Source organism: Eschrichtius robustus, chromosome 4 (genome assembly GCF_028021215.1).
Source record: "Eschrichtius robustus isolate mEscRob2 chromosome 4, mEscRob2.pri, whole genome shotgun sequence".
In the NCBI taxonomy this organism is placed as follows: Eukaryota; Metazoa; Chordata; class Mammalia; order Artiodactyla; family Eschrichtiidae; genus Eschrichtius; species Eschrichtius robustus.
Window position 1 is genome coordinate 151,492,244 of NC_090827.1, and position 25,875 is coordinate 151,518,118.

The 25,875-nt window shown below is 52.7% G+C and overlaps 1 protein-coding gene and 1 non-coding gene across 2 annotated transcripts; both read left to right on the plus strand.

Annotated features, from left to right (window-relative positions):
• The first annotated feature begins 1,401 nt into the window (after positions 1–1,401).
• On the plus strand, positions 1,402–25,435 carry NELFA (negative elongation factor complex member A). The gene is made up of 11 exons (XM_068543575.1): positions 1,402–1,710; positions 17,306–17,477; positions 18,733–18,894; positions 20,304–20,393; positions 21,882–22,012; positions 22,102–22,171; positions 22,344–22,432; positions 23,260–23,371; positions 24,131–24,414; positions 24,512–24,611; positions 24,722–25,435. Exons 1-11 carry the CDS (start codon positions 1,501–1,503, stop codon positions 24,904–24,906), a joined length of 1,605 nt encoding a protein of 534 aa, XP_068399676.1. The 5' UTR covers positions 1,402–1,500; the 3' UTR covers positions 24,907–25,435.
• LOC137764507 (U6 spliceosomal RNA) lies at positions 3,367–3,473 on the plus strand. Its single transcript, XR_011074009.1, has one exon. It is a non-coding gene; the product is annotated as a U6 spliceosomal RNA (small nuclear RNA).
• Positions 25,436–25,875: the final 440 nt, after the last annotated feature.

Sequence of the window (25,875 nt, forward strand, 5' to 3'; positions counted from 1 at the left end):
CGCCTAGAGAACTTTTAGCAGCCCTCTTTAACACTGCCTGGTGTCCTTTAGCAGAGGGGGATCTGAAGGGGGGTTCATGCACAGGCACTCTTTCCGGAGATGATGAGGTCCGGGTCCAAGCTGTGAGCGGGAGAGGGGCAGAGGAAGAGACATACCGGCTGGGACGTGAGGAGGCAGGAGGCCGGGACTGGGTGACCCCTCCTGCACCACTGCGCTGCTCCCTGTCTGGGGCACCCTTCCTCCTGCTCACTGCATGGACTTCTTTTAACTTGAGGGGCAGCGTGCCCTCCTCGGAAAAGGGCCCTGGCCACGCCTGGTACACCAGTCCCCACCCCTCTCGGTCTGCCACCAAGCTTGGGAGCACCTCCAAGTTTGCTGTCCTCATCCACGATAGGTACTAGCCTGACTCTAGGCGCTGGCCCGATTCTGAGCGCTATGACACAGATCACTGGGCGCAGGCAAGGAAGCCGGCCTGGGGGGAACAAAGGGGTGAACAAAGGGGTCGGCCAGGCAGGAGCTCCCTCCCTCCAGGGAGAGGGCACCCGCTGTGGGTTGAAGCCCCAGCTCTGTGCTGTCCTTGATTATGCTCAAGCCTGGCTGGGGTCTGTGGCTGGTAAGAACCGCCCCCCAAGGCAGGGCTGACTCCCTGGGGTCCGGACCGCTGGTCTCCCCCTTTCTGGCATCTGGAAAGGGCAGGCCCAGACCCGGTAGGTGCGGGGCCACAGTACCTGGAGAAGGCCGCCTGCAGCTGAGCCCGAGGACGTGGAGCAGCCGCGGGCATCATCACTCAGTCCTTTCTTGGGATAAAGCACTGGGGACCAGAGAGGTTGCCAGGCTTGAGAAAGCTCGCCCAAGAGCCTGCAGGCCTGATAGGCAGCGTATGCGGCACTCCCGTCACTCGGTCCCCCCGCCCGCCTCCTCTGGATCGCCGACCCCGCAAGAGCGAAGGTTTGGGCCCGACTCGCTCACCACTGTGTCCCCAGCAACTGGAACAGTGCCAGGCACGTGGCAGGTGGTCAGCGCACGCGGGCTGTCTAGGGAACGGACGAGAGCTGGACCCCACCCGACTCTATTTGGCAAATATTTCCCTAAATGTCTTTCTGACCTCGACAACCTCGCTCCCAGCGGGGCGGGACCCCGACGTCCTGGCCGCCCCCCGGCGCCCGTCCGTTAGGGGGTAGCCCTAGCCAGCCGGCGCGTCGGGGTTCTGTCCGCTTCAGGGCCGAAGGGGCCGTAGGTCGGCCGAGCCAGCCCACTCCTCTGCTGACGTCATCTTCCGCGGCCCTCGAGAGCCGGCCACGGGCGCCGCCATGTTACGTTACGGCGGCCGGCGACCGGTCCTCGCGCCGCCGCGAAGCGTCTCTCCGAGGCCGCGCCCCCTATGGTGACGTCACCGCCGCTCGCCCTGCGGGCGCCGCCATGTTGAGGGTCCTCGCCGCGGGCGCGTAGGTGTCCTCATAAGATGCCGGCTCGGTGGCGCCCGGCTTTTTCCCCCTCAAGATGGCGTCCATGCGGGAGAGCGACACGGGCCTGTGGCTGCACAACAAGCTGGGGGCCACGGACGAGCTGTGGGCGCCGCCCAGCATCGCGTCCCTGCTCACGCCCGCGGTTATCGACAACATCCGCCTCTGTTTCCACGGCCTCTCGTCGGCCGTGAAGCTCAAGCTGCTGCTCGGGACGCTGCACCTCCCGCGCCGCACGGTGGACGAGGTGAGGCGGGCGGCGGTGCGGACGCGGGGCCGGCCTCCCCCTCGGGGCCGCGCCTCCCCGGGACCCGAGACCCCGGCCCTCGCGGACCACCCCCCCGCTCCCCTCCCCTCCCCCCTCTCGGACCCTCGCAGTTCGCGGACCCGTTTCCCCTCCTCACCGCCCCCCCGCGGTGAACGCGAGCCCGAGCTGCCCGCCTGCACCTGTCAGAGCCGCGGGCGAGGTGCCCGGACGGGGGGAGGGGGGTCGGGATGTCGGGGGCCCGCCTCGGGCTCAGCGCCCACCTCGGTTTTGTTGCTTTCACCTGTCGGGGTACCCACCCGGTTCGGTCATCCTGCGCTCTGGGTTCTTGCCACACGCTCGTGTTCTTGCATCGTTCTCATCAGTGGGTCTGTCCGACTTGTTCTCTGCTTGTTTTCCTTAAGGGTAAATTGTGTCGCTTTTTGCGCAAAATAAGTAGTTTTTCAAAATGTTGAAGCGCCATAGTTGTTTAAACGTTCCCCAACTACTGTCGCGGTGACTGCCCCGTTATTATAGTTGATAGTTGTGTTTTATATATAACGTGTACAAAAGAAACAGAATAAAGCTGTGTCCAGAGGCCTCCCCCACCTGTTCCAGATCACAACCCTTGCCCTCTCCCCTCGCTCACTTTGGGAGGTGATCATTTCTCTGCCATTCCTTGTGATTTATCAGTTGTATAGGCATTTTTCAGCAGTACAGTTTGGTTTTGCCTGGCTTGAACTTAATGTTACGGTATCATATCGTGTGTTTCGCGTGAGTGATGTGGGTGTGTCTGTCTTCTTCGGGTTGACACCTTGACACATTCATCCAGCCTGCGGCCCCGCTGTGGTTTAATTTTCACTGCTGAATAGTGTTCCATTCTCTGAGTATGCGTATGCTTGGGCATCTTTTCATGTGCTTATTCATTATTTGATGTTCTTTTTTGTTAATTGTTCAAGAAAAAATTTTCCCCCATGTAGTTTTTTCATTGCTTTGTAGGAGTTTTATTTATTATTATTTTTTAAATATTTATTTATTTATTTATTGCTGCACTGCGCGGCTTGCAGGATCTTAGTTCCCCGACCAGGGATTGAACCCTAGCAGTGGATGCGTGGAGTCCTAACCACTGGACCGCCAGGGAATTCCCGCTTTGTAGGAGTTTTTTAAAAAATAAAATTTGAATAGCAGTCTTTTTTCAGTTGTGTATGTTGCAGATTTCTTCCAGTTGTGTCTTGATTTAGCTTTCTCCGTGGAGTCTTCAGAGTCACAGAAGCTCTTAGCTGTATCTAAGCAGGTGTACTCCTCTTAGGATATGCTTCCCTGCTAGGGGGCCGGGGGAGGGAACTCCCTGTTGTCTTGTCAGAGATGTCCAGTTCTGCCTTGCGCCTGTACAGCGTCTTTCTCCTGTGCAGAGCCCTCCAAGAACCTGGCCTGGGGTGGGTGGAAGTGTGTCTCCCCCATAACCTGTTTATTAACCATACTTGTCCCGAGTTCATGGCCAAAACTTTAAATAAGAAAAAGCCATTTTTGGCCGAAGCCATGTTGGGATCGAAGCCTGGCCACGATGCTTGCCCTTGAACAGGTCTCAGTAATTAAGGATCTTAGGGGAAGTGAGAGAATGCAGAAACGAAGGAAAAGCAGTCAAGAAATGGTAGTTCGGTGCTCGCTTCGGCAGCACATATACTAAAATTGGAACGATACAGAGAAGATTAGCATGGCCCCTGCGCAAGGATGACACGCAAATTCGTGAAGCGTTCCATATAAAAAAAAAAAAAAAAGAAATGGTAGTTCGGCGATAAAGCAGAGTCCTAGTTCTTCCTCCAGGGATGTACGTAACAATCTGATACACATCTTGAGTTCCGCAAGAACTAAGACCCCCACCCAGGCGGAGGATAGAATGATGATATTGACCCATGTGACTTCAATCGACTAAAGCTTGGACTCTGTCAACCACCAAAGCCCCCTCATGAATATGCATGTACCCTTAGCTTAAAACTTCCCCACTTTTGGCGTTGGGGAGACACAGCTTTGGGAAAGATCCTGCTGTTCCCCTTACTGGTTGCAAGGAATACATCCTTCCTTCTTTTTGGCTTGGTTGTGTCTTTTGGCTCAACACTCATCAAGAGGTGAACCCAGTTTTTGGGTAACAATTGTAGTAGATGTGAACATGAATGAATATTTTGAATTTTATCAAATGTTTATAATGTCTATTGACATATAGTTTGCCACATTTACAGAATAGCATTGTGTTTTTTGTTTTTGTTCTTGTTTTTTTGGCTGCCTTGGGTCTTCATTGATGGGCAGGCTCTCTCTAGTTGCGGCGAGCAGGGGCTACTCTTTGTTGCGGTGCACGGGCTTCTCATTGCAGTGGCTTCTCTTGTTGCAGAGCACACGGGCTCTAGGCACGCGGCTTCAGTAGTTGTGGCTCGCAGGCTCTAGAGCACAGGCACAGTAGTTGTGGCGCATGGGCTTAGTTGCTCTGCGGCACATGGGATCTTCCCGGACCAGGGATGGAGCCCGTGTCCCCTGCATTGGCAGGCAGATTCTTAACCACTGTGCCACCAGGGAGGTCCCAGAATAGCATTAGCTGCTGTTAACCAACCTGGCATTCCTAACTTGGTCATTTTATATGGAGGATTATGTTGTCCTGATATTTTGTGTAGGAATTTTGTATCTGTGTTCATGGGTGAGATTAACCTCTAATTTTACTTTCCCAGACTGTCTTTGTCAGATATTGGTGTTGAAGTTATGCTACCCTTATAAAAGGAGTGGTAATGTATCTTCTATTTTCCTCTTCTTTGGAAAGTTTGTTTAACAATGGAATTATTCCTTTCTAAATGTTTGGTAGAACTTAGTAATAAAGCCATCTAGGGGACCTGGATTTTCTTTGTGGGAAGATATTTGAGTATTGATGCTTGGTTTTATGTTCTTCGTAAGTAAAATTTTCTGGATATTATATATTTTCTAGTGATTTGGCAGTTTCTATTAAAACTTCAAATGTATTAGCATAAAGTAGATAATAACATTCTCTTATCTTTTTTTAAAAAATGTTTATTTATTTATTTATTTTGGCTGTGCTGGGTCTTAGTTGCGGCATGCGGACTCTTAGTTGCGGCATGCATGTGGGATCTAGTTCCTTGACCAGGGATTGAACCCAGGCCCCCTGCATTGGGAGTGCAGAGTCTTACCCACTGGACCACCATGGAGGTCCCACAGGTTATTTTATTTATTTATTTGGTTGCACTGGGAGTTAAGTTGCAGCATTCGGGCTCCTTAGTTGTGGCATGCGAACTCTTAGTTACGGCATGCATGTGGGATCTAGTTCCCTGACCAGGGATCGAACCCAGGGTTCGAAACCTGACCAGGGATCGAAACCAGGCCCCCTGCATTGGGAGCGCAGAGTCTCATCCACTGCGCCACTGGTGAAGTCCTGGTTATTTTCTAATCACTGCATCCTACGAGTTTTGATAGTGTTTTCATTACCAAGTCACAATATTTTGTAATTTCTATGATGATTTCCTAACTGACCCCTTTGTAATTTAGAAATGTTTCTTAATTTCCATACATTGGAGGGAGGGAGGTTTTAGTTATGTTTTTACTAGTGATTTCTAGCTGGATTGAGTGCTTGTCAGTGAATATAGTCTATATTATTTCAGTCATTTGAAATTTAAGATTTGCTTAATGGCGAAATATATGGTCAGTTTTTGTAAACATTGCAAGTGAGTTTCAGAAGCATTTTATGATCTAGTTTTGTGATCCATTGCCCAGTATATGTTCATTCGGTCAAATTTGTTTAATCGTGTTATACAGGTCTACTGTATTCTTACTGATTTTAAAAAATGTATCAGTTAATGAGAGGGGTATGTTTATCTCTATTATGATTATGGATTTGTCTAGTCCTTATAGTTTTATCAACTTTTGCTTTCAACATTTTGAAGTTATGTTATTAGGTGCGTACAAGTTTAGAATTGTTATTGTTGCCTTGTGAACTGAACCATGGATCTTTATATAGTGGTCTCTATAGCTGGTAATGTTTTGTCTATTTTTGTCTAGCATTGATATAGGTATACCAGCTTTCTTTCATTGATTTTTTTAAATATATAGTTTGTTCTTGGATTTTGTCTGTATTACAAGAAATTATAATGAAGAACTTGCTTAGCTAGGTTGAAAATGAACTAGGCCATTCTGGATAATTTAGTTTTCTGAAAGGCATTTTTATTTATATATTCGGTGTTAAAAAATGAAACAAAACAAAACAAGAAAACTTTCCAAAACATTCCAATTCACTTAGCTATTTTAATTATCTTTCTTTAGTTATTTAAGGATCTGATACCTTAGGGGATAACATTCTGAAGATTAAGCTTTTTTACATAGGACCATAGATACCGGGGGACTAGATGGCCGGCCTGTGTGTGTTCTGCACTGTATTAGCCAGGGTTCTCCAGAGAAACAGAACAAATAGGATGCGTGTGCACCTTATGTATACCTGTATATCACATATGGGGGGGGGGCAGGGAGAGATACTGGTTTTTATTGAAAGGAATTGGCTCACAAAAGCCTCCTGAAAAGTCCCAGGAGCTGCAGCCAGAAAGTTTGAGACCCAGGAGAGCTAAAGTGTGGTTCCAGTCTAAAAAGCCAGCAGGTCGGAGACCCAAGAAGAGCCAGTATTTCATCCAAGTCCCAAGATTGGAAAAGACCAAAGTCTCAGCTCAACAGTCAGGCAGAAGGAGTTCCATCTTACTCAGCCTTTTTGTTCTGTTCAGGTCTTCAGTTGATTTAATGAGGGACATCCACATTAGGTAGGGCAGTCTGTGCAATTCAGATGTTAATCTCATCCGGAAACATCCTCACAGACACACCAAGAATAACTTTTGACCGCTTGGCCGGGACATGTAAAAGTAAACATTGTATGCAGCGTCTGCTACAACATGTGTTTCTTAATGAAATCTGGAAACTAGTTCACTTGTTTTGTGATGTATCTATTTCTCTTAAAAGCTAAGTCAGCAACAGTTCTTAACTAATAGGAGGGGAGAGGAAAAGAGATTTTAATGGTCCAGTATTTTAGTTTATTCAGTGAGGGGTACAGAAGTGATTTAGGGCCCTTGCTCTCAAAGAATTTAGAATTTGGTCCAGGAAGTAAGAATGATGTCAGGAGGCAATGTACATGAGGTGTTTTGCTAACTACAGAGTGTCGTAAAATGTAAATACTGACTTCATAATGTTTTAGCTATATTTGAAAGGGCTTTGAGGAAACTGTAAATGCTGCTACTGATAAAACCAGTGACCCCTCTTGTCCAAGTCCTTAACATTGCCACCAAAGGAAGTTTTAGGGAGAGTTTTAGGGCTGCGTGAGATAACTCTTTAATATGTAAAATTATCCAACTCATGAGCCTGCTGTGGGAAGCCTAGGGATTCCAGTGATCAGTGACTGCGATAGCTACGTATTTATCACCCCGGGGAACAGATCAGGCTGGCTGCCAAGTGAATAAGAAACAGTGTTTCCCCAAGGACACGTCACAGTTGTGAGTTGTCACAGCATGCCCTTTAATCACTATGGCTGCCTTATTCACTGAGAAACTCTGTTGTCTAAAAGTCACAGACTTGGACTTACCTGGTGGCGCAATGGTTAAGAATCCGCCTGCCAATGCAGGGGACACGGGTTCGAGCCCTGGTCAGGGAAGATCCCACGTGCCGCGGAGCAATTGGGCCCGTGAGCCACAGTTGCTGAGCCTGCGCTCTAGAGCCCGTGAGCCACAACTACTGAGCCCACGTGCCACAACTACTGAAGTCCATGCGCCTAGAGCCTGTGCTCCGCAACAAGAGAAGCCACCCCTCACCACAACTAGAGAAAGCCCGCGCACAGCAACAAAGACCCAACGCAGCCAAAAATAAATAAATAAAATAGATAAATTTTTTAAAAAATGAAAATCACAGACTCTCGGAAACTGCTGTTTAAAGTCATATCAGTAAGAATGAAACATCCCACTTTTGCTTGGAGGATCTAAGACACTTTGACACAAAGAAGCAGCCTCAGTTTCCAGCCCAGGTGCAGAGGCTCGGATAAGGGGTGTGTGAGCACGACACCCACGTCTCTCGCTATTGTTGTTTCTAAGGAAACTGGACCCAGGTCCACCTGACAGTTCTGACACTGACCTTTTACTCACAGACTCACCACTTCATTGGAATTTTACCTAAACTCCACCGTCCCCCAGAGTCAAGTACCTCAGTCATTTCCTTTCTGTGGTCAGGTGCCCATAGTGCCTCTGGCGTGAGACTCCGTGGTCCCAGCGAGTCAGTAACTTGACGGCAGGCCATAGGATTGCCCCTGAGGGCCTTGGGCCCATTGGCCCAGGACAGTGGCTTCACTCTGTAGTTCTGCAGTTTCCTAGGATGTGTTTTGGTGAAGAAATTTTAAAAAATTCATCCTACAAAGTTTGTTGGGCTTCTTGAAATTGTGATTATCTTTCATCTGTTAATTCTTAACAATTTCCTCTATAGACCTTGCGTTGGTCCCAGTTTCTGTTCCCTTTCTCTCTGAATCTCCGGTCAGGCGTGTGGGAGACTTTCTTCTGTTTTCTGTGCAGCCTCTTTGGTATTTTCAAACCATTTTTTTTTCTGCCTGTTATGATCTGGGTAGCATCGGACTTATTCCGTCTCTTTCTTATTCTGTTGTTAAACTTATTTACTGATTTCCCTTCAGAGTCTCTTCTGTTTAACTTCTCTGTTTTATTCCCACGTCCTACTCCACTTTCCCCATAGGTAGCAACATTCCCTGTTCTGTTCTATTATGTGTTTTTTTGTGAGTGTTCTTTAAAAATGTGTATTGTTTTTAGGGACTTTTTTTCATTTGAAGTATCATTGACATAAACATATTGAAAGTGTACAGTGTGACATGTGCACACCTGTAAAACCATTGCAATGAAGGTATCATTCTCCTCCTGCCCCTCTCACTCTGCTAAGTAATCACTGATCTACTTTCTGTCTCCATAGCTTAGTTGGCATTTCCTGGAATGTTATATTAATAGTGCTTTTTTTGTCTGGCTTTCACTCAGCATCCTTATCTTGAAGTTCACGCTTGTGTTATGTATATTAGTAGCTCGTAACTTTTCCTGCTGAGTTGTGGCCCTCTGAATGGACATGTTTACATGTATGGACAGGTTCTTGTGTGGCCTGTCGCCATTTCTCTAGAGGAAACACCTGGAAGAGGATGGCCAGGTCCCGTGATAGGAAACTGCCAAACTGCTTTCCAGGGTGCTTGTATCATTTCAGTATCCCGAGAGGAGTGTGAAGGTCATGGTGGGTTTTTTTAAATGCAAACATTCTAGTAGGTTTCAGTTTACGTTTCCATGGTGACTAACGGTGTTGAGCCTCTCTGGTAAAGTGTTTGTTCAAATTGGGGTGGGGGGGCTTCCCTGGTGGCGCAGTGGTTGAGAATCTGCCTGCCAATGCAGGGGACACGGGTTCGAGCCCTGGTCTGGGAAGATCCCACATGCCGCGGAGCAACTGGGCCCGTGAGCCACAGCTGCTGAGCCTGCGCGTCTGGAGCCTGTGCTCCGCAACAAGAGAGGCCGCAACAGTGAGAGGCCTGCGCACCGCGATGAAGAGTGGCCCCCACTTGCCGCAACTAGAGAAAGCCCTCGCACAGAAACGAAGACTCAACACAGCCAAAAATAAAAAATAAATTAATTAAAATAAAATTTAAAAATTGCAAATAAATTGGGGTGGGGGGTGCATGTATTTTTAATTGATATAAATTCTATTGTCTTACATATCTCAGTTTTTGTAAACAAAATGTGTTTTTAATATTCACTTGTGTTGCTGTTCGTCTAACCCTAGGGCTGACACACTGAGGCCTGTGACTTGTTTTCTGTACAGCCTGTAAACTAAGAATGTTCTGAGTATTATTAAAGGGTTAGTGAAAAAAGATGAGACAGAGCTGCGTAGCCCCCAGGGCCTGAAATAGTCAGTCTCTGGCCCTTTACAGAAAAGTGTGCCAGCTCCTGACCTGCACAGCTGCACCCCGACTGTCGCCCCCCCCATGCACGCCACCCTCCAGCACTGATAGCAGGCTGCCCCCAGCTCAGCCACAGCAGTCATGCTGTGACGCGAAGCTCCTTACCCGTGGATTGCGGTGAACATTTACTTGGAATCTATGCCCCGGGGTGGGATTGTTGGGTCATAGAATGTATTTGTGTAAGTGGTGGCATTGAGGTGCCCACACTCCCACGTGCAGTGCCTCTGGGCACCTGTACCATCTCCCTCACCCCCCAGCACTTGGCCTTGTCCACTTTTCTGCTTTTGCAAATCAGGTGGTTGGAAAGTGCTGCCGTGTGTTCATTTGGGTTTTTTCCAGTTCATTTGGGGTATCTGTGGCTGGATTTGTTGCCGTCTCAGATTTCCTCTTTGTACGTGGCCCGTTAATAACACCTGCCTGTGTTTTATTGGGGTTGCTGTCCTCTTGTTGATTTGCGGGGGCTCTTTGTATATTTTAATGTTAAACGCTGCTGGTTTTGAACGTTACAGATTGCATCTGTCTGCTAAATTTTCCATTTGCTCATCACCTTTCATTTTAATGCACAGTAATACGTTTTTTGGCTCATGGTTTGTGTTTTGAAGTTTTGTGTAAGAAGTCATTAAATGTGCTTCTTTTGTTTCTCTTCACTTTGTAGTTCTCCTGTTCAGAGATCCATCTCTAATGCCTCAGTACTACACCTCATTTGTGTGGTTGGATGGGGAGAAGGTGTTATTTTTCTCTGTTCTGAGCCCAGGGTTCCCAGCCATGCGTTGAAATGCAAGCCAACTCTCATTTTCTTGTGGATTTGTGGTGCCACGTGTGTCTGTGTGTGTGATGTTCCAGCAGCCCACGCCAGTCTGCCCTCTTGGCAAGAACTGGAAGCCCCTCACTTACTCCGCATCTGTCTTCCCCCAGAGACCCATAAAAGCTTATTACCGTGAGAGTGCTGAAGGCAGGATTCTCACTGATGATTTTATTTAATCTAAAGGCTCAGGCTGCCATAACAAAAATACCATAAACTTGGTGATTTACATAATAGACATTTATTTTCTTACAATTCTGGATGATGGAAAGAAAGCCCACGATGAACTGTTCGTCTGAGCTGGCTGATTCAGTTTCTTGTGAGGGCCCTCTTTCTGGCTTGCAGATGGCAGCCTTCTGGCTGTGTGCTCAGCTGTGGCAGGAGAGAGCGAGCCCTGCCCTGGGGGCTCTGTTATAAGGACACTAATCCCATTCATCGAGGCCCAGCCCTCACACCTAGTCAACCTCCCAAGGATTAGGGTTTCAGCATATGAACTTGAGGGGGGACACAAACATTCAGCTCATAACAGTGGTCGTTTTTTGTCTTTAACCCCCTCTTTTTTTCTCTTCAAATGTTTTTGTAAAGTATTGTCCAGTTGCCTCATAGTAGTTGTATTTGTTTGCAGTAAAGTACCACAGAGTAGATGTCTTAGAACAACAAAAGTGTGTTGTCTCACAGCTCTGAGTGGCCAGAAGTCAAATCCATGCCTCTCTCCGAGCTTCTGGTGGCCTCAGGTGTCCTCTGGCTGGTAGGGCCATTGCTCTAGCCCTGTGACGGGCTTCTCCACAGGCGCCGTCACGCCGTCTTCCTCTGTGTGTGTGCATCTCTGTCCGGACAGCCCCTTTTTATAAGGATGCTAGTTGTGTTGGATTACGACCCATTTGAACGACCTCATTTTAACTCGATGACCTCCATAAAGGCCCTGTCTCCAAATAAGGTCAGATTCTGAGGTCCTGGGGTTAGGACTCCAACAAATCTTCTTGAAGGGGCACAGTTCAACCTATAGCGGTAGGTTTTTGTGAACACAAGTGAGTTCTCAGTTTCTTTAGTGCTCACCTGTGAGCTTTTTTGAGACCAGGTCCTGTGTCTTGTGTGTCTCTGTATCCCTAATACCCCACTTTGCCTGGCCCTTAGTGGAGGGGGCCCCCGTGTCTGTAGGATGGATGAGTCATAGAGATTCACACTAATTGCAAATCCATCTTGGTGATGCTTCCATACCAGTGCCCACGCTGTAGCTGCATTCTTTTTCCTGCCTCACAGGACCTACTTTACCTACTTGGTCTCCCGTCCCGTTGGTGGACGTGCAGCTGTTTCCTGTCTTTTGCTGCAGTGAATTCTCTCAGGTGTGCAAGGTAACTAGAGGATAAATTCTTCTTCTTTTTTTTTTTGTAGTTTTTATTTATTTTTATTGAAATATATTAATAATTGACTTAACAGTGTTGTGTTTCAGGTGTACAGCAAAGTGATTCAGTTACACATACACACATACATACATATTCTTTTTCAGATTCTTTTCCCTTATAGGTTATTACAAAATATTGAGTATAGTTTCCTGTGCTATACAGTAGGTCCTTGTTGGTTATCTCTTTTATATATAGTAGTAGTGTGTATATTTTAATCCCAAACTCCTAATTTATTTCTCCCTCCCCTGCTTTGGTAACCATAAGTTTGTTTTCTATGTCTGTGGGTCTATTTCTGTTTTGTGTGTAAGTTCATTTGTATCATTTTCCTTAGATTTCACAAATAAATAATATCATATAATATTTGTCTTTATTTGACTTCACTTAGTATGATAATCTCTGGGTCCATCCATGGCATTATTTCATTGTTTTTATGTCTGAGTAGTATTCCATTGTATATATGTACCACATCTTCTTTATACATTCCTCTGTTGAGGGACATTTAGGTTGCTTCCATGTCCTGGCTATTGTAAGTAGTGCTGCGGTGAACGTTGGGGTGTGTGTACCTTTTAGAATTAGAGTTTTCTCCTTATATATGCCCAGCAGTGGGATTGCTGGATCATATGGTAGCTCTATTTTTAGTTTTTTGTGGAACCTCCATACTGTTGTCCATAGTGGCTGCACCAGTTTACATTCCCACCAACAGTGCAGGAGGGTTCCCTTTTCTCCACACCCTCTCCAGCATTTATTACTTGTAGACTTTTTGATGATGGCCATTCTGACCAGTGTGAGGTAATACCTCATTGTACTTTTGATTTGCATTTCTCTAACAATTACCGATGTTGAGCATCTTTTCATGTGCCTTTGGGCCATTTGTATGTCTTCTTTGAAGAAATGTCTATTTAGATCTTCTGCCTATTTTTTGATTGGGTTTTTTTTTATATTGAGTTTTATGAGCTGTTTTTATATTTTGGAGATTAATCCCTTGTTGGTTGCATCATTTACAAGTATTTTCTCCATTTTGTAGGTTGTCTTTTTGTTCATGGTTCCTTTATTTTTGTTTTTGTTTCCGTTACTCTAGGAGATGGATCCAAAAATATATTGCTGTGATATATGTCAAAAAGTGTTCTGCCTATGTTTTCCTCTAAGAGTTTTATAGTATCGGGTCTTACATTTAGGTCTCTAATCCAGAGGATAAATTCTTGGAAGTGCTAATTGCTCAGGCAAAAAGCACATACGTCATAAATTGTGATGAGTATCACTAAAATAAAGTTAGTAGAGGGAATTCCCTGGCTGTCCAGTGGTTAGGACTCCATGCTTTCACTGCCGAGGGCATGGGTTCGATCCTTGGTCGGGGAACTAAGATCCTGCAAGCTGCGCGGTGCGGCCAAAAATTTAAAAGAATAAATAAAATAAACTTAGTAGAAGTTATGCCCATTTAAGTTCTTGTCAGTGTGTGGTCGCCTGCTCCCTGGGAGGTGTTCTCGCTCCTGCCAGACACTGTTGCGAGTGCTGAATCCCCAGGATGACTGCGGGCCGCTGCTGCTAACGCATTCCCAGGCTGTCCTGGGAGTGGTGACAGATTCGGGGTTTGGCCTGAGATGGCTGGACTCAGGAGCGTGTGCCACAAAGCCCTTCGCCATCATGCCCGTCCTCCCAGGCGGGCCAGCAGGGGCCACCCCGCTCCGCCCTGCCCATCCCTGAAGTGGGAATTGTATCTCCTCCTACGTTTATTTTGCATTTCTCTTATGTTGAATGAGGCTGAGCATCCTTTGCATTTTTTTAAGTTTTAAATCATTTTTCTAATGGTAAACTTTTAAAAAATTGACATGTAAGATCAATCTCGTATATGTGTGTTTGTTCTTTATATATATAGACATCTATAAAATATACACACTCATGTATATGTGTGCATATTTTTTTAATTGCCTGTGATAAGAGTTGCAAAGTATTTTTTTCACCCAGTTTGCCATTTCTCTTGATTTAATATATGGGATTTGGAGCTTTTTGGTGGTTTTCCATGGGAAAAATACTTAAGTAGTAAAATTCAAATTCATGTCTTTTATGGCTCCTTGGTTTAGAATCATAACTACAGAGGACTTCTTCCTTAGCAGTTATACAAAAGAAAGACTTCTATGGTTTCTTCTTGTGCTTTTACAGTCTCATTTCTCAAATTGAAATCTGATCCATTTGAAGTTTATCTGGGAATAAAGTGAGAGGTAAGGAGCGTATTTAATCATGTGGCATTTGTAATTTTAATATCTGGTAAAATTGATCTTTCTCTTGTTATCTTAAAAAAATTTTTTTTCTTATTTTTGTTTATTGCTTTTCTCATAGGAAGTTTAGAATCAGATTGTCCAGTTCTGTGAAGAAAATATTTCTGCAACTTGAGTGGGGTCACCCTAGACTTACAGATTACTGAGGGAGAGTGTCTGTCTTTATGGTATTGAAAGCAGCATACACCTTGTCATCCATTCAAGCATTTTGGGGGGCTCCTTGTCATTGTAATGCATTCTTAGAGATTTAATGACAACTTAAGTCTGTTTTGAGGTATGGTCTTTTTATTGATTTTGTTACCTCTTGTTGTCTTGCTGTGTCTTGAACTCATTTCTCTGCTTTATGTCCTCATTTTAGAGAGTTTAAAAAATTCATGGTGCTGTACCTGGTCCGAAACGTCATGTGCTCAGTAGAAGCATGTCTAGCGGATACTGGTGTTTTCTGTCCTGTCCTCTTTCCGTTTGACACTTGGTTCCTTGTCTGCTGGTTCCTCCACTATTGTGACTCCTCTGGACTGAAGCACATGCTTCCTGGCCCAGCTTTTACAGGAGCTCCGCGTCAGGGAGGGCCAGAGCCGTGTTGCAGGTGACAAGGACCATCCCTTGGACACAGGCCTGTCCTTGCCGGCCCACTGCCAGGCTGCCCCCTCCAGAGACAGCTCAGCTGTGCTTCCTGGGCACCCGGACTTCTGACATCTGGGAACACGGTGCCCAACCAGGGCCAGGGACACTCCCGCCTCCAGGCAGGAGCCCAGGTGTGACGCCAACTTTGGAGACGTCTGCAGGCTTTGGCTAAGCTTGCCTTATGGCCCCCTGTTTTTTTCCTCATACAGTTTTTCAAACTGAGATATTCACATAGGACTCATTCTTTTAAAGTGTACGAGTCAGTGGTTGTGGTACATCACAGTGTTGTGCAGTCATCGCCAGCATCTGATACCAGAACGTTTTCTTCGCACTGAGAAGGAAACCCCTAGCTCCCTGGCAGTCACTCCCTCTCCCCACTCCAGCCCCAGGACCACTGTCCTACCTCCCGGGCCTGTGGGTGACCTGTCCTGGACGTTTCACAGGCACAGAGCCACACGGCATGTGCTCTCTCAGGTCTGGCTTCTTTCACAGAGCTTCATGTTTTCATGGTTCACCACTTTGTCACGTCGTGTGTCTTTTTATTGCCAAATAATGTTTCGTTGTATAGATAAACCACATTTTGGCCATCCATTCGTCAGATGATGGCCTTAGAGTTGCTTCCACTTTTGGGTTGTTACAAATACAGCCAGCCATTCACGTATGAGTTTTTGGGTGGACAGATGTTTTCAGTTGTTTTGGGTCTGTACCTGGGAGTGGAGTTGTTAGCTCACGTGGTAATCTGTGTTTGTCTTTTTTTTTTTTAATTTTGGCCGCGTGGCCTTGTGGGATCTCAGTTCCCCGACCAGGGATTGAACCCGTGCCTCAGCTGTGCAAGCACAGAGTCCTAACCACTAGACCACCAGGGAGCTGCCTGTTTGTCTTTTTGGGGACGCGCCAGATGGTTTCTCTAACGGCCGCACCATTTTACAGCCTGCGCCCTGCCCCGGGCAGCGTCAGAGGGCTCCAGGTCCCCTGCCCCTTGGCCGTCTCTTCAGTTCTGGGCTCGGGCGTGGGAGGTGGCACCTCCTGCTGGGCCACCTCAGTTCCATTTGCAGGCTCTCCTCCCCATCACCTGGGAGTCCCCTCACACACAGTGTGTGTGTGTCTCTCGTTCCTAACGCTTTGGGGTGACTGCCGAGGGCGCAGCCTGCCATCTGTGTGGAGCTACTTAATTTGAGACTTAGGTATGAGGGGGTCTTCTTTGTTATGTTTCTTACATAACTTTAGTTTGCCAGGGACACGTTTTCACTCTTTAACTCATAGTAAGTGACAGATAAAATTGTTTTTCATTTCGTGCCTTTTGTTTTTAATGTAGGAAAGAGTTGATAGCTCAGCTAAATACAAGGGGGAAGGTGGTAGACGGGCTCATTCTTCTAAAACATCAAAAAAGCCCCCAGCACAAGTGTTAAAAAATAAATAAGTGTTTACCATTTTTGCCACACGTCAGAAGAACTTATTTCCATGTATTTCAAGAGACAGCCTTTTAGAGTTGGGTCAGCTGGCACCCGGCCCTGTGCTTGGCCAAGGGGAGGCGCCCAGCCTCAGGCGGGAATGCCAGAGCCTTGACGCTTCGACCTCGGCTGCGCGTGCGCCTGGGGGGATGCGGGGCTCAGCCAGGCATTCTATCTGGACCACCGCCAGGTCTGGGGCGTCCGGGGCAGGTGAGGGGATCCTGATTCCTGAGGGTGGTGGGAAGCTGGGGATGAGGGTTAAGCCGGAGCGTGAGGGGATGGATGGGTCGGCGCAGGCGAGGTGGCGCTGCCAGCTGAGGGGGGACAGGTGGACCAGGAGCTCGGGTGGGAGAGGGCAGGTGTAAGGGGGACCGTGTTCAGGCTTGGGCCCGCGTCTGGGCCTTAAGCAGCGGTGACCGCGGGCCGCTGTGGCCACTCGCACCTACGGGAGGAAGCGGCACCTCGAGCGCAGCAGACACGCCGGCCACGGCCTGTCCCCGGGAGCCAGGTCCCCCTGGTCCTCGGGGGGACCGGCCTCCTGTGGGCTCTTCTCTGTCACGTGAGCCCGTCACGTGGCCGTGGGGCGTGCGGGGACTCGCCCCTGTTCTCCTGGCGGCCTTCCGTACCCAGTCCCTTCCCAGCCGCCGCAGGTGCCGAGCCGCGGCTACCCCAGATGCCCCAGTGGCAGGTTCCCCAGCAGGGGGCGGGAACGGCCCCCCGTCCTGGGCGGCCCTGCTGTTTGCCGCCGGGCGCGGGTGCACCGGGAGGCGGTGCGGAGATGCGCGGGCCGCCGGCCGAGGTGTGGGCACTGGGCGGGGGGGGGGGGGGGGGTGCCAGGGGAGGGCTCTCCTGAGGGCGGGGCCCCGCCCCGTGCGCCCAGAAGCTCCGGCAGGGTTCAAAGGGGTTTCCTTTCTGTGTCTGAACAAGCAGAGGTGCGCACACGCTCCTGCTCGGCTCCAGTCCTGCGGGCCTGAGCCAGGGGTGGCAGGGGGCGTCGGCGACAAGGACTGCCATCTCTCCTCTCCCGGCAGATGAAGGGTGCCCTCACAGAGATCATCCAGCTCGCCACCCTGGACTCGGACCCCTGGGTTCTCATGGTGGCCGACATTCTGAAGTCCTTTCCTGATACCGGATCTCTTAACCTTGATCTTGAAGAGCAGAATCCCAACGTTCAAGATATTTTAGGAGAACTTAGAGAAAAGGGTAGGTTGAGTGTGTTTGGTTTACGCTGGGAGGAGGGAGATGGGTCTTCCTTGAAACCCTCTTTTGTAACATGAGTTTGACTTTGAGAGTGTCGCACGCCGTACTGTGTCGTGCTGGCTGTATCCGTACGCCCCTGCCCCACGCGCTGCCGGCTGGCTTTTGACCAGTCTTTGAAAAGAGCAGCCCAGAGGCTCCCTCCTCACTGTACGTGCTTTATCTCAAGTGCGTTATTTACTCGCTTTCACATTCACGCATCCCTCTCCCCACTCAGCTCCATGAGGGCATGGGCTCTGCCCATTCAGAGCCTAGAACATTCCCTGGCACAGAGTAGATGCTCGTAACTGTGTGTTGAAAATATCAGCAGTTTACTTGTCTAGAACACGAACCGAAAACCACGTAGAAAATACTTACAAATGGAGTCAAAGAACATACAAAGATGGGAAGGTCTGTTCCTCCTTGAGTTTCTCTCCTAGTTTGGAGCATTGGAACTGCAGCCCTTTAAAGATGGAACCTGTGCCCCTGCGGTCCCACAGGGCCGGTGGCCTGGCCGTCCCCGGGGGCAGCTGCGAGATGACCGCTCTTACTGTGTAGGCTTTTGCTTGACTTGTAGCTGCCCACAAGCTACATGGATGCTTCCAGAGCATTGGAACGCAAACTCGAGATGTTTCTGTCCTGGTGATTAGCTTGATGAGGGTCCAGACAGGTCCACGCCCTCCTGGGTGTCCTCTCTCTGGTGGGAAGGGCCTGCTCTGTCTTCCGCCCAGGGCCTTCTGCCGAGCTCTAACTGCCCGGTAAACCCACAGACCTGGGGAACGCGCCTGCGTGCTTCTTGTGAGGGCCGGGATTCAGAGGGTCCGGGAGAAACCACCCCTGGGGGCCGTGGGGACTAGGGGGGAACCCCGGGACGGCCACAGGCTCCCCCGTCCTACGGCTTGCTCCGGGGATGCACAGAGCACCTTCCAGACGTAGCTGTGCTGAGGGACGTGTGTGGCGGGGCCCAGGTGCTTCTGCCTGTCAAAAGCTCCGCAGGGGTTCCGCCGAGCCCTCCAGTCCTGTCCTTGACCTTGGGCCCAGGTTGGTGGCCTTGATTGCTGGCCTGTGGCAGGCAGGCAGTGGGTACTTGTTTTCTGTTTCGAGATCAAAGCAGAAGCTCCACTGCTATAAACGGGAAACTGCGCGTTTTCATGTTAGCGGTGAAAATTGGGCCTGGGTAAGGGAAATGCACCTCCTAACATGTTGGTTCTCGAACGAGCAGTGAACGAGTGTGAGGCGTCGGCCATGCTCCCGCTGGAGTGCCAGTACTTGAATAAAAACGCCCTGACGACCCTCGCTGGGCCCCTCACTCCCCCAGTGAAACATTTTCAGTTGAAAAGGAAACCGAAGAGTGCCACACTGAGGGCAGAGCTCCTGCAGAAATGTGAGTGCCCGCCGTCCGCATGCGGGTCTGGGGGTGGGTGCGCCTGGCCCAGGGGGTGCACTGGGACTTGTCGGGACCCTCCTCAACGGGGGCTGCCTTGCCCGGCCTGGAAGGTCCAGCAGATTTGGGAGAACTGACTGCCGAGCAAATCATGCTTTTGTCCTATGTCTGTAGTTTTTATTTTTAGACTTCTTTTAGGTTTTATGGTACCTAACTGTCTTTTAAAGACAGAGTTCTACGTAGTTTTTTTCTTTTTTTATTAGAAATTTATTGATTGCTACGCTAAACTGTGTGTTCTAAAAATCTACTTTAGAAACTTCCGAATTTTCAGGTTAAAGTATTTGTAATCTTTGTTCCCAAAATGAAATCTGTACCAACTGAGTCACACAGGTGATGAGACAGGCAGCCTGGAAGAGATTGGAGAGGCTGGGTCCTAACTCCTATAGCCCTGCCTCATTCTTGCAGATGATCTCAATTTGACTTTAAAGATGTCTGGTCATTTTATTAATGTTTTCTTAAGTAGTGGCTTCTAAAATGTACATGGACGATACCTGCTCGGAAAAAGGCCAGGAAATTGATTCCTTTGACTGATAGCAAAACTTTTATTTTAAGTGGTTATGGTATTGGTATTAATAATCTATATAAATGCCCTGTTTTCAAAGAATCCAAATAAAACACAGCAGCCATCGTGACTCTCGGTTCCAGACAGACATCGTTCTGGGGTCGGCACTGTGCTGTAGCTTCACAGAGCTGGCAGTGCACGGCCCGGGCCCCCTGCCCCCTGGGCAGCTCCCAGGCCCCTCCGTGCAGTCAGCAGTGGCACCTGCCCCCCGCCCCCCACGGCAGAACCTGATGCCGGGTGGGCGTGGGGCTCTGTCCCTCCCCGAGCTTGTTTCCTGCCTTGCGTTGATGCTTCTGTGAAGGGAAGGGTGAGGTTGTGCCAGATGACCACCCACCAGTGAGGACGCTTCATTGGGGCCCCTCCCACCCCGGGAGGTGCAGCTGCCAGGGCCCTACTTACTGCAAGTGTAGTTCTCTACACCAGGCGTCCCCAACCCCAGGGCCACGGACCGTACCGCGGGCCGTTAGGAACCGGGCCGCACAGCAGGAGGTGAGCGGCGGGCAAACGAGCGAGCGAAGCTTCATCTGCAGCTCCCCGCCGCTTGCGTTACCTCCTGAACCATCCCCGCCAACCCCAGTCCGAGGAAAAATTGTCTTCCACGAAACCGGTCCCTGGTGCCAAAAAGGTTGGGGACGGCTGCCCTACACGGAAAGCGGAGTTGCAGCGTTTGAAAGCAGACGAGCGAGTGTTTGTGCTCGAATCCTTACAACTCGACCGTCTTTGTAAATCCCATGGGTGGAGGCGCTGTCATCGGGAGGGCGCTGACGCAGGCCACCTTGTCTTACAGCCACCGAGACCGCCCAGCAGCTGAAGAGGAGCGCGGGGGTGCCCTTCCACGCCAAGGGCCGGGGGCTGCTCCGGAAGATGGACACCACGAGTAAGGCCGGGCCGCTGCGGGGTCGGAGGGGAGGGCTCGCCCTTCCTCGGGAGCACAGTCGTTGAACTTTGACCCGACTGGGCCACGGGCCCTGCGGTGCTGCCGGCTCTGTTGTGTGGAATGAGGGGGGCTCTTCTGCTTACGGAGGGTCCGGAAGGCTCCGCCTGAGATGAGGAAAGACCGGGATTGGAGGGAGACGCTCAGTCTCGGTTCTCGCTCGTCCTTACGGCCGTGGAGGGCATGGGCCGCCGCCTCCGCCCCAGGTCCTGCCACCTGCCGGCCCCGTGCCGGCCCCAGGTTTTCCGTGGGGCAAGGGCTCTACAAGCTCGAGGCTGACCGGGCCACCGTCGTGTCGTCGGGTCTGCTCCCTCATCCCTCCCTCGGGGCCGGAGCTCACTTCTTGCTCCCTGCCCACCCCATGCTGCCCAGGCCCAGGGCCGACCAGACAGGGCAGGTGGGTCGGTGAGAGCAGCGGCCGGGCTGCCACTGGAGCCTGAGGGGGCTCATGGGGGTCCTCCCTGCGGGGCCCACAGCACTCGTGTGGGAGCTGCCGTCTTGGTGTCGGCCGACTCGGCACTGTGGAGGGGGGGTCCCCCAGCCCCGTCACCTCAGGGCCGGCTGTTGCCCTGCGTGGCCCTGGAAGTGCATCAGGTTGACGTGGGGCCTTCACTGTAATGTCCCTGCCTGCCCCCCGTGTGCCAGTCCCCCTTGACAAAGCTCCCCTCACCTTCCTTTCCACACCCCGGCCGGGCACCCCGACCCAGCGTGCCCACGGTGCGGTTCAGGGGTGCTTCCTGCTTCCCTGCCCTGTCCCATTGGCCGTGCCAAGGGGCCACCTGTGCACTGGGCCTGGGACGCCGTACATGATCTTGGTGTGAGTAAGCCTGGTGTCTGCACGCTGCGCACTGGGACGGGTCCCAGTGGCAGGAATGGAGAAGCACTGGATGCCTGGGGAAGGGGCCAGGCCCCCTTCAGAAGGAGCCATTCCGCATGTGTCAGGTGCCTTCCCTTTGAGAGATGAGGGACCAGGCCCAGGGGAAGAGGGAGGGTGATTCTGGCTGCAGCATGTGGGCCTCTAGCCTGTAACACATCTGTTCACCCCGAGGTGCAAGAAAGAAGTGGAAGCTGAGAGTCCTGTCTGTGGCGATAAAGGACTCGGTGTGTTAGGGTCGATGGATGCAGGTGTGGTGTCTTTGTTGGTTTGGCGTCTTGGGCAGAGACGTCGGAGTTTGGCTGTGGTGTCGCTGGTTGCCACGGCGTGCTTTTCTGGGCAGGCCGACCTGATGCCCCGGTGCTTGGGCACAGGGAGAGGGCAGGCCCCTGGCCTGGGGGCATCCCCGGCACCTGCCCTCGCGGAGGCGCAGCACATCCGTGGGAGCACTTGGCAGGCCGGCAGGGGCGTCTCTGGCGGAGACGGGCAAGCGGAATACGCGTCGGTGGCGGAGTAGCCGCTCCGCGAGGCCCCCTGACGGCCCGTCCTCTCCGCAGCCCCGCTCAAAGGCATCCCGAAGCAGGCGCCCTTCCGAAGCCCCACCGCCCCCAGCGTCTTCAGCCCCGCGGGGAACCGCACTGCCATCCCGCCGTCGAGGACGCCCCTGCGGAAGGAGAGGGGCGTGAAGGTGGGCGTGTCCCCTGGCAGCCCCGCCCGCGCGGGACCAGCCGCGCTGCTTCCGTGGGGCTGAGGGTGGGCTTGTGTCTGTGTCGGCAGCTCCTCGACATCTCCGAGCTGGACATGGTCGGGGCCGGCCGGGAGGCCAAGAGGAGGAGGAAGACCCTGGGTGCGTATTGGGGGCCGTCCGCCCGCGGAGGCCCTGGTCTCTCGTCTGCCGAGACCGAGACCGCCCCCGGCTGGAGAGAGGCGAGCCCGCGGGGCAGCCCTGTCCTCCGAGTCACCGCCTCGGGCCGGGAGGGCCGCCGCCCGGGGCGCTGAGGCCCGTGCTCTGCCCGCAGACGCGGAGGCGGTGGAGAAGCCAGCCAAGGAAGAGACAGTCGTGGAGAACGCCACCCCCGACTACGCGGCCGGCCTGGTGTCCACGCAGGTAGGGCTGCAGGGCTGCAGGGCTGCAGGGCCGCGGGCGGCCGGAGCGCGTGCCCCCGTTCCCATCGTTAGCCGCGGAGGCGCGTCCTGTGGGAGCACACGCGTGGACGCACACGTATGTACGTGGACACGCGCAGGAGAGGGGGCGCCGGCGGGGCGCTGGCGTGCCCGTGGGCCCAGGTGTGGACGGCGCCGCGCGCTGGGGGCTCCTCGGCGTCCCCTGTCCCGCAGGGGTGGTGGGGCGGCCTGGCGGGAGGGCGCGCTGCTCGGAAGGCCCCTCTCTGCCGGTGCTGCCGCCTGGAGGGGCTGGGCAGCCAGGCACCGTGTGCCGCCTTGTCCCCATCGGTCATTTCTGGGTGGTGGGAAACTTCTTACTGCAGAGCTGTGTTTTCTCACTTTATTGAAAGGAGAGTCTTCCTTTTCTCATATGCTTTTGTGGTTTAAAAAAAAAAAAAAAAGTTGTTGAATTTTTTCTTACCTCAAAGATGGCTGGTTCAGAAGGGTCCCTAACCAAACAGGGACAGCCCAGCCCCGCCCCGCCCCACCCCGCGCCCTCCCAACAAGGCAGCTCCAGGATGGGGGCGGCGGCAGGGCCGGACGCTTGGGGTCCAGCACTGCCGAACACGGGGCCCCTGGCCTGAAGCAGTCTCCATCCCTGGGGACAGCAGCGCCCCCGGTCCTGCTCCGGGGGTGGGGGCCCTCCTGTGGGGCTGGAGGTTCGGGTCCGCGCTGAGGCCCACAGAGGAGCCGGCCCCATCCAGGACTGGGAGAGGCTCATGCTGAGCCCCCGGGCTGCTTTTGGGAGGAACCGTGGTCTCTGTCTTCCAGAAACTCGGGTCTCTGAACAACGAGCCTGCGCTGCCATCCACGAGCTACCTGCCGGCGACGCCCAGCGTGGTCCCTGCCTCATCCTACATCCCCAGCTCCGAGGCCCCGCCAGGTGAGCGGGCAGCGCGCCAGGGGCAGCACCCACCGGGCAGGGAGCTGCATCTTCCCAGGACTCGCCCATGTGGTGCTTCCTTGGGTGTCAGGACCTCTGCGGGTGCCGCCGGGGCCGGAAGACCCTCCTGCCCAGCACGAGCTGCGAGAAGTAAACCCAGGGGTTTCAGCTGCTTTGCCCTTCCCGGGGCCAGACAGGCAGCACCCCTTGTGCGGTGCCAGGTGTGAGGCCCAGTTTGTGAGCGGGAGGGGGGCTGCTGAGGTTACGGCGCCTCAGGGTCCAGGGGTCTTCACGTAGCCCTACAATTTGAGAAAGAAGGTGCTGAAGGAAAGGTAGAGAGGGATCTGTGGGTTCTGCTCCGAGGCGTTTGCTCTCCGGGCTCAGCGTCGCCTGCCGGGGGGTGAGGGGGGAGCTTGGCCTCGGGGAGGGGGTGGCCAGAGAGGGCCTGGGGGTCAGGCAGGCTTGCTGGGCTCCAGGAAGCAGCCCTCCGTCCCCTCGCCAGTGCCCAGGAGCCCACTAGCGCCTGGACGTCTTACCTGCTGGTCTCAGAAGGCCTGAGCCCTCTGGCTCCCGGCTGGGGCCCCGCGCCCAGAGGTGCCACCCGGGGCTTGCACCCCAGCTGCGGGCAGGAGGGGCCCCCCCCCCCACGCCCGTCCCCCGCGGGCGGCCTGTGGGCTCCGGGGCGGGGCCCGGGCACTTCTCTCGGAGGCGGGGTCCCTGGCCCTGCCGGCCGCCCCCCAGGCCTCGCTCTGCTTGCAGCCCCTCCTGCCCGGGAAGCCAGCCTGCAGGCCAGCCGGCCCCCCGAGGAGCCCAGCGCCCCCAGCCCCGCGCTGCCGGCACAGTTCAAGCAGAGGGCGCCCCTGTACAACAGCGGCCTCAGCCCCGCGGCGCCCACGCCCGCGGCGCCCACCTCGCCCCTGACGCCCACCACGCCCCCGGCCGTTGCCCCCGCCACCCAGACGCCTCCGGTGGCCATGGTGGCCCCCCAGGCCCAGGCCCAGCCCCCCGCCCAGCAGCAGCCCAAGAAGAACCTGTCGCTCACGGTAGGTGTGCGGGGCGGGGGTGTGTGTGTGTGTGTGGCCCCGCCCACAGCAGGGGTGCCGGCGGGGCCCAACACCCAGCCCTGCTCCTCCACCGCAGAGAGAGCAGATGTTTGCCGCGCAGGAGATGTTCAAGACGGCCAACAAGGTCACGCGGCCCGAGAAGGCCCTCATCCTGGGCTTCATGGCCGGCTCACGAGGTGGGTCCGCGGCCGGCCCTGGGGGGTGGGGGGGGACCTGGGTCCTGCGGGGGTTGGGGGACGGCCCCGCGCCCCCAGGCCCCCCGCCCAGCGGCCCCTGCCCCCCTCAGAGAACCCGTGCCAGGAGCAGGGCGACGTGATCCAGATCAAGCTGAGCGAGCACACGGAGGACCTGCCCAAGTCGGACGGCCAGGGCAGCACCACCATGCTGGTGGACACGGTCTTCGAGATGAACTACGCCACGGGCCAGTGGACGCGCTTCAAGAAGTACAAGCCCATGGCCAACGTGTCCTAGGGCCACCGCCCCCGCCGGCCTGACTCGGGCTCCAGGGGACCACCGGGCCCCGACGCGCCACCGAGTCCCAGCCCACTTGAGCTTTAGATTCAGTTTCTCTGGGGTGTTTTGGACTTATTTTCTAAATTTTAATATGGGTCCCTTTTGTGTGATTTAAGACACTTTTTTGCATTCAATGTTACAGTTCTGAATGTTAAACTTAGCCCCGAAAGGTGTAACTTCCTAATCTTGGCAACAGCTCTGCCTGTTAGACTTCTGTCTTTTCTCATTTTTTCTTCAGTCCCACTGACCGCGAGAGAGGGCTTTTCTTGCTCGTGCAGCCCTCTCCCCGCCCACGCGGCTGAGGGACCAAAGGTGGCGCCTGGTGTGGCTGAAAACAGGGCGGGGACGGCCGCCAGTGCCCAGGGATGGGGGATGCCAGGACACGCTCACCACCCACAGGTTTTGTATTTGTCTTTTGTACCGTTGTGAGCATTTAAGACCAGTTCTTGGGTACCTGTTTTCATTGTAAAAACTACCTAATTAAAGTTTAGCTTTTCTAAAGAAAAAGCACCAGAGCTGTGTTTCTAGCCAGCTCGACCTCTCTGCTCTGGGGTGGGTGACGTTGGGGTCAGCCCAGGGGTCACTCCTGGACGATGCGGGCGTGGGGAGCACATCAAAGGGGCCTGGGGCTCAACCACCTGCGGGGCTGAGAAGAGTCTGCAGCTTCCTCTCCCTACTCTGTCACGTTTAAGGGGGGTTTGGGAACCAAATCATAATTAACAAGAAAAAAAGCCTTTTCCCCAAATCAGAACGACACTCACTATCTACGATACTTGTTATACTTCCAAGGCCACGCTGGCCTCTCCCCAGATGTCAGGGGACTGTGCCAGATGCTTCAGAGTGACTGACAGACAACTCAGAGTGACTGGGAACGGGACTTCCCTGGTGCTTCCGCTGCAGGGGGCGTAGGTTCCATCCCTGGTCAGG